At 53.3% G+C, this 19,829-nt stretch overlaps 2 protein-coding genes across 2 annotated transcripts in view; one reads left to right on the top strand and one right to left on the bottom strand.

Annotated features, from left to right (window-relative positions):
- The window catches only part of PDIA6 (protein disulfide isomerase family A member 6), a 26,854-nt gene extending 24,058 nt beyond the window's left edge, over positions 1-2,796 (top strand). The window contains exons 12-13 of the mRNA XM_023199229.3: positions 1,159-1,255; positions 1,858-2,796. Coding sequence (XP_023054997.1) covers positions 1,159-1,255; positions 1,858-1,926 — 166 coding nt within the window. The 3' untranslated portion in view covers positions 1,927-2,796. The remainder of the gene's footprint in view (positions 1-1,158; positions 1,256-1,857) is intronic.
- The window catches only part of ATP6V1C2 (ATPase H+ transporting V1 subunit C2), a 63,274-nt gene continuing 44,523 nt past the window's right edge, over positions 1,079-19,829 (bottom strand). Inside the window, exons 6-14 of the mRNA XM_023199241.3 lie at positions 18,630-18,721; positions 15,483-15,581; positions 14,805-14,873; positions 12,528-12,620; positions 12,338-12,431; positions 9,706-9,843; positions 8,713-8,810; positions 3,839-3,971; positions 1,079-3,011 (exon numbers count right to left, since the gene is read on the bottom strand). Coding sequence (XP_023055009.1) covers positions 2,922-3,011; positions 3,839-3,971; positions 8,713-8,810; positions 9,706-9,843; positions 12,338-12,431; positions 12,528-12,620; positions 14,805-14,873; positions 15,483-15,581; positions 18,630-18,721 — 906 coding nt within the window. The 3' untranslated portion in view covers positions 1,079-2,921. The remainder of the gene's footprint in view (positions 3,012-3,838; positions 3,972-8,712; positions 8,811-9,705; positions 9,844-12,337; positions 12,432-12,527; positions 12,621-14,804; positions 14,874-15,482; positions 15,582-18,629; positions 18,722-19,829) is intronic.

Here is a 19,829-nt window from a genome sequence, read left to right as displayed (position 1 = left end):
AAAAAAAAAAAAAAAAAAGGGTTGAGGGAACCCTAGTCATATTCCATAGCTATAACATTGGGGGAAATTTTGGATGCAATAATTCAAAAGTAGTTCTTTAGTGTTTCTCAGCACTTTCAAGGTGTAATATGCATCATCGGTCTATAAGAGGAGCTATGGGGCCGGGCGTGGTGGCTCACGCCTGTAATCCCAGCACTTTGGGAGTGTGAGGCAAGCAGATCACTTGAGGCCAGGAGTTTGAAACCAGCCTGACCACCATGGTGAAACCTCGTCCCTACTAAAACTACAAAAAATAAGCTGAGTGTGGTGGCATGGGCCTGCAATCCCAGCTACTCGGGAGGCTGAGGCACAAGAATCACTTGAACCCAGGAGGTGGAGGTTGCAGTGAGCTGAGATCGCGCCACTGCACTCCAGCGTGGGCAACAGAGCGTGACTTGCTCTCAAAGAAAAAGAAGTTTGTGGACTGCTTAAGTTTGTGATTGTCATAGAGTAGTATTTATTAAATCATGAAGTCAGAATGTGAATATAAATATATCATGTAATTTTTTTTCTAATAATAGGTTTGTTTATTCTAGCCCATTGGTGCCATAGATTGTTAGTCTAGCTCCATTATTCTAGGAGTTGTTTGGTGAACTCTAAATATTTGTGCCCACAGTATTTCTAGCTCTGGTTTCCCAACAGCCCAATTACACCAGGTCTGGTATGTTTCAAGTACTGATGTTTCTACACATATGCACCCCGCTGTCTGCCATCCCACTGGAACCAGTCGCGTCACTGCTGATATGCTTCCTCTGTACAGGTTCACAGCAGTCTTACAAAACTCACAGGCAGCCCATGTTCTGGATCAACTTTGATAATTATTTATGTACTTAATTTGTATTTCAGCAAATGCTCTGCTATTTTTAAAAACTTACTGATAGCAACTGACTGTATCTGATGCAGGGGGCTTAGTTGGGAATGTTGAATCTGGTTGTAATGTTGTCCGTGATTAAAAAGATAATGTTCTCGAGGTGTTTCTCAGGAATGTACTGCAGCAGGAGAGAAGAAATGTCTCTGCATAAACAAAGTAGGCAGACTGTTATTTTTAAAGTTGTTTATTCTTCTGCACCAGCAGTCCATAGTAAATGTGTGTGTGTGTTTTGGTCATTTTTCCCCAAGGGAGCTCTCTTTTGGGCGTGGATCCACGGCACCTGTAGGAGGCGGGGCTTTCCCTACTATCGTTGAGAGAGAGCCTTGGGACGGCAGGGATGGCGAGGTGAGTGCCCGGGAGGGAGGCCGTGCGGGCAGCGGTCCTGGTGTACTGTCTTGAGGCTGTGCATCTCTGCACCTGGAGTCCAGTCCTCTCCATCAGACCTCAGCCCTGGTGCAGCCGTGGACCTTTTAAGAGGTTCTTCTCTGAAGACCCTTCATCTTCCTTATCACAAGTTTAAGTGCTGCATGTCATTTGATATTCTTGACAGCCAAGACACTTTCCAGTAGTCAGGTTGCTTTCCTGATTATTACCTTAAAGTGAACATTTAACCTGGAATTCATTGACTTTATCTTAGAAAAACAGAAAATAATAGCTTTGAAATTAGCACTTATTTCTGTACTGTTGTGTCCCACCCTCCTCCAAAGGACATGTACAGTGGCTTCCAGTGTTAAAGCGGTGAGTGGTGTGATGTCGAAATGTTTCACCTGAGTTCTTAGCTTTTCCTTCCGTATATCGTAGGTACGAAGGTCAGGGTAGGGGTCAGACTGAGGAGAACCTGGATTGTAAGCAGGGGCAGCTCTGCAGAGTTGCTCTTCTGTGAAATGAGATGGTGACCTTCCAGGGCGTCCCCTCTGCAGATCTAACAGTGGCTTTCTGTCTCCCAGCTTCCCGTGGAGGATGACATTGACCTCAGTGATGTGGAGCTTGATGACTTAGGGAAAGATGAGTTGTGAGAGCCACAACAGAGGCTTTAGACCATTTTCTTTTCTTGGGAGCCAGCGGATTTTTCCAGCAGTGAAGGGACATTGTCTACAATCAGATGACTCTCCCAGTGGCCTTTTAACCAAGAAGTAGTACTTGATTGGTCATTTGACAACACTGCAACAGTGAACTTTTGCATCTCAAGAAAACATTGAAAAATTCTATGAATTGTTGTAGCCGGTGAATTGTATCGTATTCTGTCACATTAATATTTTGAAGAAAACTCGGCTGTCGAAACATTTTTCCCTCTCTCTGACTGCTGCTTGAATGTTCTTGGAGGCTGTTTCTTATGTATGGGTTTTTTAATGTGATTCCTTCATTTGAATATTAATGGCTTTTTCCATTAAAGAATAAAATATTTTGGATAATGCCGATAAATGTATGAAATTAGTATCTACATCATAAATTCAAAGTGATGTCTAGCAGTAAATTAATATTTTGAAGTGATACACAGATGTCTTTCCTCCCCCATAAACTTTTTTAAACAAAAAACAAGATCTCTTTGCTTCCGATGGCACCATCAGTGCCCCCCCAACAGAGATTTGACATGGAAACCGGGCTCATGAGCACTGATTTCCCGCCCAATATTTGTCTTTGGGCTGTCTCTAGTGACTAATTATTAAGGAATCTAGCTGGTTATACGGTGCAAGGCTTTCTGTGTTGTTATGAACCTCAGAATAGCCATTAAGACGTGAAATACAGCAGCAGGTTACCAATGCGAACAGGTAGTTCACATTTATGTAAAACATTCAGAGAAATGAAGTTTTGAATTTGTTAGAACCTTCAAAGGACTTGAGAGCATTTTATTGTAACTTAAAAAAAATAAATACAACTGTCACTAACTTTTGTGAGCAATTTCTCTGAAAAACATCTTAGTTCTGTAAGACATTTGAACCATTCTCCGGCTAAAGGAAAGAGGTGTCTAATAGTCTGCACGAACATGAGACAGAGGTGCCAGCTGGCCTTTCTAGTCGAGAAGACTAAGGTCAATATGGAAGTAGACGTAGGGAAAATAGTCTTGGTTATTGAGTTGCAGTCCCGGGATCTCCACAGATGCCTACAAAAGAAGACATGGTCACGCTCTAAGTGCATAAACTAGTTTCCTGTCTTATCCCTTCGTTTTTGAGGAAGCTCGCCAGGCGCCGAGCGTACCTTCTGCTCTGCGTAGCTGTGGCCCACCCCCTCCAGCCCTCTCCTTGCTGTGCTTTAATGTGTATGACATGTAGATTTTCATAACAGGCTAACAAATTGTTTTGTTTTGTTTTTGAGACAGTCTCTGTCACCTAGGCTGCAGCGCAGTGGCATGATCTCAGCTCACTACAACCTCTGCCTCCTGGGTTCAAGCAATTTTCCTGCCTCAGACTCCCAAGTAGCTGGGATTACAGGCATGCACCACCACTCCTGGCTAATTTTTTGTTGCTGCTGTTTCTTTTGAGACAGAGTCTTGCTCTATTGCTAGGCTGGAGTACAGTGGCGTGATCTCAGCTCACTGCAACCTCCGCCTCCCGGGTTCAAGCGATTCTCCTGCCTCAACCTCTCAAGTAGCTGGGACTACAGGCACACACCACCACACTCAGCTAATTTTTGTATTTTTAGTAGAGACAGGGTTTCACAATGTTGGCCAGGTTGGTCTCGATCTCTTGACTTTATGATCCACCCGCCTCGACCTCCCAAAGTGCTGGGATTACAGGCGGGAGCCACCGTGCCCGGCCCAATTTTTTTTTAGTAGAGGCAGGGTCTTACCATAACCCTTGACCTCAAGTGATCCGCCGGCCTCCCAAAGTGTTGGGATTACAGGTAGATACCAGTTTTTTGAAAGCATTTCCCATTCTACAGTAAGATGCTGACCTTACTGTGGAAATACTGCTGTTTCTGGATACCTACATCCAGTATACTTGTAGCGGCTACTTCATCCAGATGTCGGAAGACAGAGTTTAGAACCTCTCTTAAACGCTTGGTGGATGACTTCTTAAGTGGCTGCAGGAGCACTGCCTGGAAGTTGACTGGTAGTCCATACCTTTTCAGATACACAAAATATGTTAGTTTACTACTAGAAATGCTAAGATGGATAGAAGGAACCTGACAAGAAACGAGTACATTCCAAAGATGAAAAGCTTCAACCAACACAGCTTTGTAAAGTCAAACTCGAGCAAAATGCTTAGGGTAGCAGTGATCTCTCTGGATAGAAAAAGCTCTAGAATTTGCTGACCCCCTTCTGATACCTAGTTTTCAACTGTAGAGCAAAACGGCATCCCTCTGGCCATGAGTGCCAATTCATGGCGTGTACTCAAGTTGAATGCAGGTAGTTGGACTGAACATTCAGACTCCAAGGTGTTTGTCTAAAACCCAGCTCGGCCATTTTTCTCCACTAAAGGAGAGGCAAAAATCTGGTTTATCAAGGTGGTTATTATTTTCACTGAGTTCTTGGGTAGATAGAAAACAATTTTAATGTACCTAGTTGTATACCTGAGCACATGGAAACCAGTTATTGGGATGAGCTGTTGCTGTGGTTTTAGCCCACACAAAATACAGCAAGTGCTGTAAATGGCAAACAGTTTGTGATTGTTGAAGTATTTTTATACTCTCAAGGAGCAAAGGATTGGATGTTCAGTAGTTAGCACCTGTGTTCCCTTGGGATTCCTAGGCCTGGATGTGAACTCCATCTTTACAGGCCCTTTCACCCACCTAGTGCTCTGCTTTGTCCAGGGTAGGGTCTGCCATATACATCAATCCTGGGAGCAGGACCTATTAATATTACTAAGGTTTTACTTTTTTTTTTTTTCTTTATTGAGACGGGGTCTCGCTCTGTCACCCGGGCTGGAGTGCAGTGGCGCAATCTTGGTTCACTGCAACCTCCGCTTCCTGGGTTCAACCTGTTCTCCTGCCTCAGCCTCCCAAGTAGCTGGGATTACAGGCACCCGCCACCACCACACCAGGCTAATTCCACCACAGTCATTACCAAGTTGTCCTGGAGGTTGTTTATCTATCTAGGACCCTTAAAGCTGAAAGCACTCCTCCCCCAGCAGCGTGGTTGAGGGAGAAGCCTGTCGTGCTTGCTGTAGTGGGTGGTGGGCACCCTAGGTCCTTAATGGACATGCACTCCAGCCCTTAACCTTTCCTCAGTCTCTGCGCTCTTCCGACCCTTCTTGGCCCTGTCCTGTCTCTGTGGCACCCATCCTGCTAATAACGCCTTCTCCATTCTGCCCAGAACAAGACCCCATGCCAGGCGCAGTGGCTAACACCTGTAATCCCAGCACTTTGGGGGACCAAGGCAGGCTGGATCACCTGAGGTCAGGAGTTCAAGACCAGCCTGGCCAACATGGGGAAACCCCATCGCTACTAAAATTACAAACATTACATGCCTATAATCCCAGCTACTTGGGAGGCTGAGGCAGGAGAATTGCTTGAACCCAGGAGGCGGAGGTTGCAGTGAGACAAGACTGTGCCACTACACTCCAGCCTGGGCGACAGCAAGAGCCCATCTCAAAAAAAAAGGACCCCAGGAGCGACTGGCCCATCCCCCTCATTCTCCCCAAGGCCCCGCCCCATGCTGTGCCCTCCCCTGGTCAAGGCCCTGCCCCTCCTGTTCCCTGCAGTCACTTGGTGGGGAGCCGTTCCTGTTGAGGGACTATAGGCAAGACATCCTTGACCCTCCACTGTAGGGCTCGGCCCTTCTACTGTCGCTTCCCTTGATCAGCACCCTGCCCGGCTGACATAAAAACGCCCACTGCACGCAGCTCTCATGCCGCCGGGCTTCCTGAGAGCCCGATCGGAAAGTCTGATGCCTGTCACTCACTCCTTGAACACTGCCCACCAGCGTCTCGCACCGATGCCCTCCTACCAGCCAAATCCCAGGGACAGCCATAGCCTTCACTTTTCCTCCCCCCACCTCCTCTTGCTCCTTAAATGCTGGGTGTCCCTGTGGTACTGTTTCCCACTGCCACGCTCCCTGGGTGATCCGTCCACTTACCTGCTACTGGTGATTGCCTATCATCTCCCCCGACCAGACCCAAGGATCGAGCCACTTGGCGGGGCTCAGCAGCCTCGCCGCTGCCCCACCACCCATCTGTTTTCGTCTTGGGTCACTTAAGCAGCTGGGATTCATCATCCATGAGGATGCACCCCACCTCCTCAACCAAGGACTGTGCCTGCATCACACTGGCTTTATTCAGTCAACAAACATTTCATGTCTACTCTTTGTCTAACTCTGTGCTGGGTGGCAGAGGTACAGAGAGAAGCCAGGCTCAGCGTGCAGCACGGGCAGAAGGCAAGCAGCTCCTGAGACAGGAAGATAGCAGCAAGCGCCAAATGGGGCACAGACCGACAGGAGCCCAAAGCAGCAGGGGCGTGTGCACTTTGCCTCCTCCTTCCTTGCCTCTGCCCTTACTCTGAAGAACTGGTTAGCTCAATGTCTGTTTTCTTAGATTATGGTACCCCCATACAATGGAATATGATGAAGCCATTAAAAAGGATCAAGTAGCTCTACTCATACTGATCTGCGAGTATCCCACCAAGCAAATGGAATAAGCAAGGCGCAGAACATCGAATCCCCTTTTGTGGGAGTCGCGAGTGTCCCAAAGCCATTTGCCATGATTATCTCTGGACAGGGAGACTCAGGAACTTCTCACAGTACCTGCTTCTGAACTTGACTTCTTGAGAATTAGTTTTGCATCTGTTTTTAGGGATAATACTTCGCTTTATTGAGCCTAAGTACTATATTAAGGAGGTCGGTCTCGACCTCTCTCTCGGGCAAATGTGCATCCTGGAAGGCACGGACAGGCTTCGCTGTGTGAGGACTGAGAGCAACTGACTTCTGAGCTGGGCAGGGTTGATGTGAGGCTGTGTATACTAGATATGGCTAGAATACTCCCAGGAGCTGCGTACACCCTCCAAGCCAATGCTGCCATCTGTGTTGGTTCAGGCTTTTGAGACGGCCGTGCACAGGCGTGCATGGGTGCAGGTGTGGGTGTGGTGCATGTGCAGGGCAGAAGAACCAGGAACCAGGGTCAGATCTGTACCTGGGCAGACCACACACTGACAGCCTCATGGAAGGTGAATGGGAGGCCAAGAACAAAGAGGAGGCTTATGGCAACAGCCAGGCTGGTGGGGGCCAGACCCGTGGAAGAGAGTACAAAGGCAGAGTGGACCGGGCCTGTCGGAGGTGTCCACACTGACCCTGAAGTTTGGGGTCTGGTGAGGGGAAGGATGAGGAGGCCACTGGCAGAAACAGGGAAGCAGAGGGAGGGGTGTGGGAGGGGAGATGAGACAGATACCCAGATAGAGCCTACGGCAGGCGGATGGCAGGACCCGGAGACCAGGGAACATGGGCAGGAAAACGAGGGAAAGCAGGAGACATCGGCCAGGGGGACGGCAGGGAAGGATGAGGAGCTCTTCAGTGCAGGCGGGAAGGGGTCCGGAAGGTCACACAGAGGGTCCCAGGGGCTGGAGGAGTCCAGGAGGCTGCGAGTCAGAGCAGCAGGCAGGGCGCAGCGCTCCGTGACGCGGGACGCAGCCACACGGGGCAGGAAAGTGGCCTTCAAAGACGTTTCCTCTCTGATTCCACTTTCATAAAAATCTGTAAGAATCATGTATCTATTCATCAAAAAACCAACAAACCCTACACCTAAAGGGGCACCCACTGGGATGCTGGCAGTGTTCTCTCCTGGTGTTAAAATTACAGGAGATTTTTATTCACTCTGCTTACCTAGAGTTGCCAGATTTCCCACAGTGAAGCAATTTTTTTTTTTTTTTTTTTTTGCCGGAGTTTCTCTTGTTGCCCAGGCTGGAGTGCAGTGGTGCGGTCTGGGCTCACTGTAATCTCCACCTCCCGGGCTCAAGTGATCCTCCCACCTCAGCCTCCCAAGTAGCCAGTACTACAGGCCCACGCCACCACTCCCGGCTAGTTTTTTATTTTTAGTAGAGGTGGGGTTTTGCCATGTTGGCCAGGCTCGTCTCACGGTCCATGACAAGGGCCTATCTTTTTTTTTTTTTTTTTTTTTTTTTTTTAATTAGGCAAAGGCCAGGCATGGTGGCTCACGCCTGTAATCCCAGCACTTTGGGAGGCTGAGGCGGGCAGATCACCTGAGGTTAGGAGGAGCTCAGAACCAACCTGGCCAACATGGCAAAACCCTCCCTCTACTAAAAATACAAAAAAGTAGCTGGGCATGATGGCGGGCCCCTGTAATCCCGGCTACTAGGGAGGCTAAGACAGGAGAATCTCTTGAACCCGAGAGGTGGAGGTTGCAGTGAGCCAGGAATGTGCCATTGCACTCTAGCCTCGGCAACAAGAGTGAAACTCCATCTCAAAAAAAAAAAAAAAAAAGGCAAAATAAGCTCTGTTGGTGGTGGTGTGGTTTTGGTTTTCTCTCTGGACTGCCTTGAGGGGTGGGGCTTCCAGGCCGAGGATGGAGGCAGCCCAAGAACGCTTTCCGGGAGCCACTGGGGCCCTGCAGGCTTCATGAGGGTGGGGACAGGAGCCAGCCAGAGGGTCCACAAGGGGCATGGGGGTAGGGCAGCTGGGGAGAACCCAGATGACACTTGCCCCAAGTGTGGCAGGAACGGCGGGAGCAGACAGCAGGGGACGCAGGGCTGAGGGAGGGTGTATTTGACTCGGAGCTGAGCATGTTGCCAACTGCCACAGTCACAGAAAGGAGACAGGTGGAGGATGGAGAGAAGGCAGGAGCTGGGGCGCCCCCATAGCTCCCGCAGACCCTGTCCATCCTCAGGACAGCCCCAGCCGGGGCATCACTGCCACGCACCTCAGCACGGACTCCACAAACACTCTGAGGGCCTTGACGTGGATCCAGGCAATGAAGGCTTCGCTGAAGTTCACCTTGAGCCAGCGCAGCAGGGGGCCCTGAAAGGACAGAAGAGCCAGGTGACCCCTCCTGGCCACCCCGCCCAACACAGTGCCAAGAAAGGACTTGGGTTTTGACAGAGCATGCCCTGAGCTGAGAAGAAGTGCCCAGGAGCCAGAAGCAGAGAGTTCGTCGGACCAGCCCTGGGTCAGGCTCAGGACCTCGAAGTCCAGGGCGCCTGGTGCCGGGGAAGCTCAGCGGGCCAGCCACCCGGTGCATGCACGGGGCCACCGCAGACCGCAGCACAAGGAGCTGGGCAGCCCCTGACCTCGGGGCTTTCAGCGGGCAGCCAGGGGCTTCTGCCTGACACTGCGCAGCCAAGGAGCCCACCTTCTCAGAGGCTCTGCCCCCAGGGTCCTGGCATTAACCACAGCAGCTGCCTCCTCTCACAGCCCCACCTCACGTGGCCACAGCAGCAGCCACTGATACTGGTGTGGCAGGTCCTCCTGGGAGCTCAGAGTCTTGAAGCAAGAGCTGTGAGCTCCTGCCTGACACTGCAACTGCCCACAAAGGTCAGGGGTGGGTTCAGCAAGGGCAGCCAAGGGAGGAGAGCTGAGCTGCCGGCCACCACCCCAGCCAGGGCAGCCAAGGGAGGAGAGCTGAGCTGCTGACCACCACCCCAGCCAGGGCCCTGCCCGTCCCAACTCCAGCCACCTCCAGCCAGGGGCCCGGGGAGAGGTGCCCTGGCCGACAAGCACCCTTCACTCCTGGCAGGGGCAGCTCCAAAGAGGCCCTGCAGATTAGGAGGAAGGCATGATTCTGGCTCCTCAAATTTAAGACCTCAAAAGCCATGTTAGAGAACAGAAAAATGCAAGGATTCATTTTCCCAGAAGGCGCCTGAGCTGGCGAGGAGATGCGAGCCAGGGACCCCGGGGTTCCCGGGGCGTTGCTTACCTCACCCTCGCCCTCACTCTCTCTCTCTCTGCCGGTCTGCCCCGCAGCGGGCCTATCAGGGTTACCTAGCGGGGTTACCTTAACCTTGTGGTCCGGGAAGGTGGATGATCCCTTTTTAAGAGCAACACAGGAAGTTTGCTAAAGGCACAGAAATGATTTATTAATCTTTCAGCAAACATGCATCACAAACAAATAAATCATTCTCATCGCCTGAAAGGCACGCGAGAGCAAGCTCAGGAATTCAGGCCCACCCTGGAGACTCGCGTGCTGGCTAGACTAGAGATGTGGTAGGTGCTCACCGGGCTCCCGGAGTGGTGAAGGCAGAGGGAGGGGCAGCGTTAAGGCCTTTGGGTTCCACATTCCAAGCACAGAGCCCATCTCTGGCAGAGGGGTCAGTCCTGAGCCCCCTCCCCTTGCTTGGGCTTGGCCAGGACCCCCATCGCAGGCCGACCAGGCCAGCACCGGGAGGCATTAGTGGAAACGGCTGTCTGCGCTCTGTCAAGGTGGCTCCACCATGCCCAGCCACAGATGCCTTCCTGGCATTCGGGGGACACCTCAGCGTGCAGAGTGCAGGAGATGAGTTGGGCATGCATTTAGGACACTCACCCTTTCCCACTCTGTCTCTGCAAACAGGTGGGAAACACAGGGAAATCCCACTGTGCTCTCAAAGTACACTCAAACCCAGGGCCTGGCCTGTCCCTCTGGTTGACGAGTGACAAAAATGATGTAAGACGCTTGGTCATGTACTTCTAGATAGGCCAGAGGGGCCAGATCCTCAGGAGGCCAGTGGGGCTGACCCGAGCTGAGAGTGCCTCCACCTCCCGCCCACAGACAGGCCCTGGCAGGGCCCCCAGGGCAGTGTGGGCAAAGGCTACGCCATGTAAACTACGTCAGCTGGAAACCTGAGCCACATGTGGCAGGTGGCAGGCTCCTGTGTGTCACCCAGTTCCCTGGGGGTCTGGCAGGCCTGGGTCAGTGCCCGGGTGGGTGCCAAAGGCCCTGCTTCGCCACATGTCCCCAGCAGGGCCTCCCAACGTGGAGGCTGCCATGGCCTAGCCCCATCCAGAGATACTGTGCAGGGTGTCGGGACCAGGACTGAATCGAGCTGGGAAAAAGCCTGGCTAAAGAGAACAGCCAGGGCGTGCCCAGGTAACGAGGGTTTCAGGTGAGCTGAGGCTAAGGAAGGAAACGCTTTGGAGCTCAGCTTTCACTGGGGAAAATCTTTCCTGCCAGGTATCTGGGTCTGTGGGCTCTGCTCTGAGGACTGGAGCACCCAAAAGGCCAGGGGTCCCCAGCTCCAGCTCGGCTCCTCATCCTCAGGAGGGGACATGCACCCCACAGGCTCAGCTGGAGCCCAGCAGCCTCTGGCTCTGAGGCGTGTCTCACTTGCTGTGCACACACATGTCCACACACACACACACATGCACACACACACGTGTGAGCGCCCTGTGCTTCTGTTTTGGGGAAGGAGGGTGAAAAATCCCTATATAAACGTTTATGTTATCAGCTCTTGTTTCCTTCCTAAAGGGAAACAGACCAGACCAGAGGGGCTCCGAGAACCCCACTATGGGGGCCCCGTGACTCGGTTTGCTCGTGAAGGGGTGGCTGCTCATCTCCAGTCCCTGCGGAAAGGTCGCTAGGTTGCTGACAGAGAGGCCAAGCCCCCAGGAGCCCGGAGTACACACCTGATGGCACGGACACCGGGAGCACTCCCTGCCTGCCCGCGGCCATGGCACTCCTCCCCACGGAGGTCCTCCCAGTGCTGTGTTCACACAGCGACTTTCCCCCAAAGGCCTCAAGAACATTCTACTCATTCCTCCCACCCTGTCACTAGAGGCTGGACTGGAAGGTGCTCCACAGAAGCCTCCCTGGTGGGCACGGGAAGAAGGGGCCCAAAAACATTCCACCGAGACAGGCTCCTTCCAAGTTGCCCAGCCTAGCCCAGCACTGCAGCGGGAGGACCTGAGTATGGAAGATGCACTTCACGGAGCGGTGGGGTGACCTTCCCAAAGCTCTCCTGCTCACATTTCAAATGCAAGCATCTAGTTTTGCTCCCTGGTGAGCTAAGCTGTCCTCCTACGTGAAGGGTTTCTGAGTGGCTGTGGTCGGAAGTCTCCAGATAAGCACCCCCTCCGTGCTAAGGACACAGGGGAGGTCAACACAGGGGCTAGTGGCGCCCTGGAAACCTCATGGCTGCAATCTCCAAGGCCCAGCACTGCCCACCCTGCACACAGATGCTCCCGCCTGGAGCCCACGTGCCTCGCTCAGTCCCAGGAAGGCCTGGCGGGTCATCCGGCCAGCTTGCCTCTCAGAGCCTCAGTTTCTCATCCATACTGTGGAGTTAGCAACCCCTTCCTGGCAGGGCGGTGCTCGGGACCGGTGAGAACATGTGTGGAAAGCGCTGGCTGGGTGGATCCCCGGCTCCCGCCCCCAGCTCCACCGCCTGGGCTCCTGTGTGCTCACCGCCCCTCCCCCCAGACCCCGCTCAGGCGTCCCCTGAGAACAGACGGTCCCCATGGTGTGAGCCCAGGAGCCTGGGGACAATGAGAGGGAGAGCTGGAGACTTGGGAGGACTCTTCTATCCCCAGGCCACTGGGTAGGGGCAGGAGGAACTGCTCAATCACATACTCACATACTGTTGCTTCTTATCGGAAAGTAATCTGGCCATCTCCTCCCTTTCCCTTTTAATTTCTTTCTCATCATAGTAAAATTCACGAACAGTGAACCTTAAAACAAGCAAACCATGGGCTTTCACTCAGAAGCTTTCCAGAGGGACAGAGACGCCCGCAGCAGGAGCTGAACGAAGCCCGGAGGACACTTACTTGTTTTCTTTGGCCTTGGTTTTGAAATCTTCGATCACTTTTCGAAACAGAGTCACAGTGAAAAGGCCCCCCTCCTTGTCCTCAGTAATGAGTCTGTTGGAGAGAAGCATCTGTTGGCTGGACTCACTGCCGGGCCCTGCGTGGGACTGGGGCTCAGAGGCCCCCGGGGCCTAGTGGCCTGCACTTGGGGTCCCTGGCAGCAGCTGAGGGCTGGGGAACCAAGGACGCTCCCTGAGATTTCCTAACCCCTGGCTGCCTGCCCTTCCCTCCTGCCCCTTCCACACTCCTCCAGGCGAGGGCCTCAGCGGGGCTTGGGGTGCAGGGAGTGCAGGGCCTGGGCTTCAGCGCCCGCTTATCAAATGCCTGAGAGACCAAGCTCCCCTGGGCCTCCGTCACCTCAGCTGGCACGGGGTGTCCCTGGCTCTGATGTGCCACCTGATAGTGAAGCAGAGTGGTGGAAACTATCTCACAAGGTCCATTTCACTTGCAATGTCACAAAGTCCTAATGGAACACAGCCGCCCAAGCACCTCTCAACCCAGGACCACTGGGGCCACTGTCTCCAGCAACTCAGGAATTCTTGGGGCTGGGGGTCTAAGCATCTCTGAGTCCTATTGGCCAGAAGACCGGAAGTGGGAGCCCTCAGGGCCAGACGCGATCTCACAGCATGCTGGCAGGGTCAGCCTTTCTGTTTCTCACAGCCCGTGCCCATAGGGGCTGCCCCCAGGCTCCAGGTATTTCTAGAGTCATCTGTGCAGGCTTTCAGGTGGCTGGTGACAATGAAGGGCCTGAGGCTCTGGTCTGGGAGGACAGGCCACCTACCAAGGCAGCCGGTCCTGGCAAGGATCCCCGGTGCTTGGCATTTAAGAGCAGTGAATGCTCCTGCCAGCACACCAGCTTCCAGGGCCAGCTCCTCCACTCCGGAGCCTTACTCCTCTTCCCTGCCTCCCCTGTAACCTCGGGCTGTGATTGTCCTGTTCCTTGCACCCTTCAATTTAGATCCCGATGATTGCCATCTCCTGCCCCTGGGAGAGCCCCTTCCCGCAGCAGGGGCCCCAGGGCAGAGGCCTTGCACCAGGAGCTCTGTGTGTGGGGAGTCAGATGAACAGGCTGGCTGCCTGACGAGCATTCTAAAACCTCTTCAAATTACAAACCACCCCAGCCATACAGAAAGGTATAGAGGAAAATGAGTACCATGCTGGGCGTGGTGGCTCACACCTGTAATCCCAGCACTTTGGGAGGCTGAGGCAGGCGGATCACCTGAGGTCAGGAGTTCGAGACCAGCCTGACCAACATGGTGAAACCCCACCTCCACCAAAAATACCAAAAGTAGCTGGCTGTGTTGGTGCACGTCTATAATTCCAGTTACTTGAGAGGCTGAGGTAGGAGAGTTGCTTGAACCCGGGAGGCCGGAGGTTGCAGTGAGCTGAGCTCGTGCCATTACACTCCAGCCTGGGCAACAGAGTGAGCCTCCATCTCAAAAAAAAAGGAAAACGCGCAGCTTTGGATCAGCCACCCAAAACCAAAGTTCCAGCCAGTGAAAGCCCACATGCTCCTACCCCACTATGTGCCACTCACTCCATCCTGGGCCACCACCATCCTGAGCGTGGCCTTCCTCCCCGTGACCCATCCCCACAATTCCCTGTGCACTTGTGTGTGCCCGAGTCACACCCATTTCACACCCATTTCAGACCCTCTGCTCCTCTGCAGCGGCCTTTCCCCTTCATCCCTCCTGACACACGGGGTCTGGCATCCTTGGTTCCCCCGCCACGCAGTGTCCCATGATGGACACAGTTTGTAACCTGCTCTCCGCCTGTCACTCTGCCAGGGTCCACTGGCCACCCCTGCTCTGGCCCCCGCAGGCCACACGCTGAGGCTGCTTTCCCTCCCGGCTCCCGCTGTGGCCGTTCACTGGGCAGCTGCTCAGGCCAGGGCTGGCTTCCCCCTTTGGCAGGGAAGAATTGATGCTGAGCCGAGAATGCAGAGCCAGAATGCAGCAGAGGCAATGGCATGGAGAGGCTGCTCGGCCAGGTGGGGCCAGGGCAGCCTTCCCAGGGAAGGGGCAGGGGCAGGGAAGTGACGTTTTGAAAGAGGAAGGCACTCTGGCATGTGACAAGGTGTGCAACGCTGACAGAATTCCAGGCCAAGGGACAGGAGAGGGCCCAGGTGTGGAGGGCTGGGGGGCCTTACACCCTCAGGGCATGTTTGGTGGTTGGGTGCCCTGAAGCACCCACACATGCACCCCAGGGTCCCTGGGAGCAAGCTGGGGTCTCACTTACTTGGTTGATCGAGGGACCACCATGTCTGAGAGAGATTCGTAGGTTTTTTGCCATTGTGAGTAGTTTGGTCTGCAAGAACACAGAATCATTCTGTGATTTTTTGCAGAAAAGGCTCTTGGGTGTCCTGAGTGCTTAGGAAGCTGCACACCCGTTTTCCTGAGGGCCTGAAGGTGAGCAGGGATGGGGTCAGAGGGAGCCCTAACCTCCGGAGGCCCGGCTGCGCCCATGGGGAATGCCCTGCCCAGCCTCCCCAGGGTACCCACAGAAGTCCCTTTGTGAAGCGCTATGGATACACTTGGGGCTCACTAACAACCATCCAATCTGGGCCCCTTGTGACCCTGGGCAAGCTAACCAACCTCTCCAGCCTCAGGACAATGGGAATCACCAGACTTCCCCGGCCTTTGGTGAGGATGAAATAAAATAATGTCGACCACGCATTGGGTATATAGCAAGCACTCAATAAATGGCTGCTTCTGTCATGGCCACAACCTCCATCACAGCCGCAGGCAGGGCCCCATGAAGGAAGGACTGTTTCCCGGGAACTGGGGCTGGGCAGGGAGCATCTTCGTCCACTCCGCCCAAGTCACCAACGGGCCCAGCTTCCTCTCCACTGGGCAGGGCCAGTTGCCTTCGTGATCGCTCAGCACAGGCTGAGACACCCACTCGCCCAGCACTCACTTGGGGACAATGACCAGCAGTGTGATGAGATATTCAGAATCCAGCACGAAGTCCTCCTTGCTCACGATATCACTCAGTGTCCGGGTGAAGAGGTTCCCCCTAAAAGGCAGGTGGAACAAAGGGTATGAAAGGCATGAGCAGAAAGGGACACGGTGATCCCACACAAACCCATGCCCAGGCACTGGGGCTGAGGGGCAGTTCTCAAGGAAGGGTGGGCACCAGGGATGCTGGAGCCTAGAAGAACACAGCAATTCTCAGCAATGACTCTCCCTGCCAACACCAGGGCCAGGCTCTGTGCTGGGGTCACAGCTGCTGCCTCCTCCCCTCCAGGGACAGGAAGGCTGGCAGGGCCTCAGGTACTATCACCCGTCACCCAAGGGGCTGCCGAATCCAACACCGCAGTGACCTGCACTGCCCCAGTGCGCGGTGCCAGCCACAGCTGCTACAGGAGGGGGGCCTCGGGGGGCAGGCAGCTAAAGTTACTCAAGTGTCAACACCACAGCCAGCTCTTGGAGCTGCGTGAGCCATCCTCGATAGAGTTCCGTGTCACTTTATAGGCCTCCCAGCCCAGCAGCCAGGGGACACTCACCTGAAATAGCTTTCTACATGCCCAGTGGACCTGGTCTGAGTGGAGGGTATGGTATTATTGGCACATGGATCAAGGCTGTCAGATCAGCAAATGGGCCAAGATCAAACTACCCAGGCTGTATGCGGGACCAGCACAGGGGCGGTGACGTCGGCCAGAGCGCTTCCCTGGGAAATCGCTCTCCAGCACTCAGCCGTGGCCAAAGCTTTAAAGGCAATGGGAAAACCCTCCTCAGGGAGCCTGTGTGGCTTCTCTGCTCTCTCCTGCCTGAACATCACTGACCAGCCGCATGGCCGTGGATAAAGCCCTTAGGTTCCTTCTCCCTGGGCACCACACGCATGAGCCTCCCTGTCCTAGAACTGAACACATTATCCTTACACTGTCCCACCTCTCTCCGTGGCTCACCTCTGAACCCCCAACACGAAGCCAACTTTCCACACGTTTGTTGAATGAATAACTATGAGCTCTGCAAGTGGAAAAATTGTATTGTATTCTGCTTTGTATCTTTAGGGTCTAGCATCAGGCCTGAGGGCACAGTGCATACTTGGTACGTGTACAACAAAAGAAGAAAAGAGAGCGCAGAGGAGGGAGTTAGAAACGTTCATCCCTCTTTGTACGCTGCCCTCCTATACTTGCTGTATGTGCTCAGTAAATCAATTAAAGTCACCGCAAATCAATGAATGATCAATGAATGACAGAACCTCACCAGTTGAGTGAAGAGGCTGGACCAGATGTTTGCTCAAGTCCCAACCAGTCCTGAAGAAATCCGTCACAGGGTGACGCTGTGCGAGTGGATGGCCCCATGGTATGTGGGCTCCAAGCCAGAATGGACGGATGACCCATCCCCACTTACGGCTCTCTGTCCTGGCGCCCGGCCTCTATCCCGTACTCCAGAGCTCATGCCCACTTACTTTTGACATGAAGCCAGGCATCCAACAGCAATGGTTTCCAGTTGAAGTGGGCTTTTTTTTTTTTTTTTTTTTTTAGACAGAGTTTCGCTCTTGTTGCCCAGGCTGGAGTGCAGTGGCGTGATCTCAGCTCACTGCAACCTCCCCCTCCCAGGTTCAAGCAATTCTCCTGAGGAACCTCAGCCTCCCGAGTAGCTGAGATTACAGGTGCGTACCACTACGCCCAGCTAATTTTGTATTTTTAATAGAGACGAGGTTCCTCCATGTTGGTCAGGCTGGTCTCAAACTCCTGGCCTCAGGTGATCCGCCTGCCTCAGCCTCCCAAAGTGCTGGGACTACAGGCATGAGCCACTGCGCCTGGCCTAAACATCATCTATGATTTTTAATTTTCTTTCCACTAATGTACCATTTGCTTTTTTCACAAGAAGACAGCTGGCCCAGTGACCCTCAGAAGTGGACTGCAGAAGTGGGGGTACCTCCCAGGTAACATTCTCTTTGCTTACAGTAGTGGGCCAATCAGGGAGAGGGCAGTTGGTTCGGGGCTCCCTGCGTCACTTCCCTTCTCTGGAGTTAGGGGACAAGTGTAGGCATCATATTGAAAACTCTACAACTGACCAGGGTTCTCAGAGAACAACCAACAGCATCAGATCCAGAGCCTGGGGGGACTGGGCTGCTTCTCCATGCCAACCCCACCCCACCCTGCTCAGGAGCAGCCTCCCCAGCAGGAGCTCACCTGGCTTCTCTCTCTCCTTTTTATTTATTTATTTATTTTTTGAGACAGAGTCTCACTCTTTGCCCAGGCTGGAGTGCAGTGGTGATCTCAGCTCACTGCAACCTCTGTCTCCCAGGTTCAAGTGATCCTCGTGCCTCAGCCTCCCAAGTAGCTGGAATTACAGGTGCACACCACCATGCACAGCTAGTTTTTGTATTTTTAGTAGAGATGGGGTTTCACCATGTTGGCCAGGTCAAACTCTTAGCCTCACGTGATCCACCCACCTCAGCCTCCTAAAGTGTTGGGATTACAAGTGTGAGCCACCATGCCTGGCTACGTGGCTTCTCTTACACACCTCCAACAATGGGACACTCACTACCTCACAAGACAGTCCCTGTCACTGCATTGCTGAGCTTACACTTTTCTCTGGCATCTCTGCCATCCCATAACTGTTCTGTCAGTGGAGCCTGCTCCCTCTCCCATACAGTGGTTCTTCAGGTGGATGGAGAAGGCACCTGAGTCCCCGAGGCTGCTCTGCTCTTGGCCACAGCGCCCACTACCCTGCTGCGCTTTGCAACGGGCCGTGCTCTGATATCCTGGCCTCCTGTCGGCCCCGGGGGCCCTCTGTGCAGCCTCCACAGGGGAGGACTGGGTGCAGCACCCAGGCGCCCTGGAGAAGCGGGGAGACGGAAGCGTGCGGTGAGGAGCAGCACGGCCACATCCTCTTCCCTGGGCATATGCACGGGGTGTGATCAGCCTCGCCTGGCCCTTTCCTCCTCTCCCAGCTTCTTAGAGAGTTGAGAGTGCCTCCACCTGTCGTCTGTCTGTCTCACTGTCATGCACGGGCACAGACTCCCAGGTGGCCCAGTGGCAGGACAGACAAATGCTACGCCCCTGCCAGGACTCGCCCTCGCCAGATGTGGAGGCTGGTGAATACACACATGAATTTCTTTTCCAGGTTCTCCAGGTTTGTCTTCAGAGTGTTGTAGGCGGCCGTTCGGGACTTCAGGTCCATCTCGATCTGCGCCAGTTGCTGTTTGGGAAAGCACAAGCTCCTGGTGACCTTGAGCACTGAAGGAGTTGGCTGAACTTTTTGAAATGGCCACAAGAGCTCATGGTGCATTCAGGAAAAAGAACTGCCCTGGCCATTTGCCAGGATGGCTTCCGTTTACCAGCATTTGGCCCTTCCAAGGAGCCCCTGTGTGGCACCCAGGTGCCAAGCCACGATGGCTTTTCTAGGATGACTCAATGAGCCCAACCTTTCCTGATTTCAAGCCCATCCTGAACAGTCGGGACATCCCACACCCACACCTACCCTCTCGGGCTCCGCTGGCGGGCAGCTCAGGCTGACCCCCAATCGTTGCTTCCAGGAGGACCCGACATTGCCTGGCCCTCACAAATGCCCACATCTCCTGGCTCGGCTGTGCCAATATCCCTCGCATGTGTTGGCAGGGGCAAGGAGGTGCAGTGGACAGAAACAAGACACGCCCAGGCTCAAGCCACGCCCTCCTGCTTTCTGGCCAACTGGCTCAGGTTCCCCATTTGTTCCAGAGCGCGGATAATGCCAGTGCTGAGAGCTGACTGTGCCAGGCTCCTTCCCATTCCCTCCTCGCAGCCCCATGCAGTAACACCCCACCAGCTTAGACAGCTGGCCACGGCAGGAGCATTTACACCACGGCCATCAATAAATGCTATAGGCTAGCACACGGCTGCTGACGGGAGAACCTCAAGAGTCAATAGATGAAGAAAATGGGTGCTCCAAAGAATGCCAACAGCTTTAGTCTAAATATATATATTTTTATACATGGATGAATCCATTGTAAACTTTTAAACATTGGTTACCTTTTGGGAGAATAAAGGGAATGGGGGTGATGCTCACAGCTCGAATGATTTTATTATTTAAAAGATAAAATCATAAAATAATTTTAAAGATAAAATAATTAAATATAATTAAAATGATAAAAACGATTCAATTAAATGATTATATTCAAATGGTAGGCTGGGCAAGGTAGCTCATGCCTATAATCCCAGCAATTTGGGAGGCCAAGGCGAGAGGATCACCTGAGGTCAGGAGTTTGAGACCAGCATGGCCAACATGGTAAAACCCTGTCTCTACTAAAAATACAAAAATTGGCCGGGCA

The sequence above is a fragment of the Piliocolobus tephrosceles genome, chromosome 15 (genome assembly GCF_002776525.5).
Source record: "Piliocolobus tephrosceles isolate RC106 chromosome 15, ASM277652v3, whole genome shotgun sequence".
Lineage (NCBI taxonomy): Eukaryota > Metazoa > Chordata > Mammalia > Primates > Cercopithecidae > Piliocolobus > Piliocolobus tephrosceles.
Note: the sequence above shows the minus strand (reverse complement) of the source record. Positions and strands in the feature narration are given on the sequence as shown.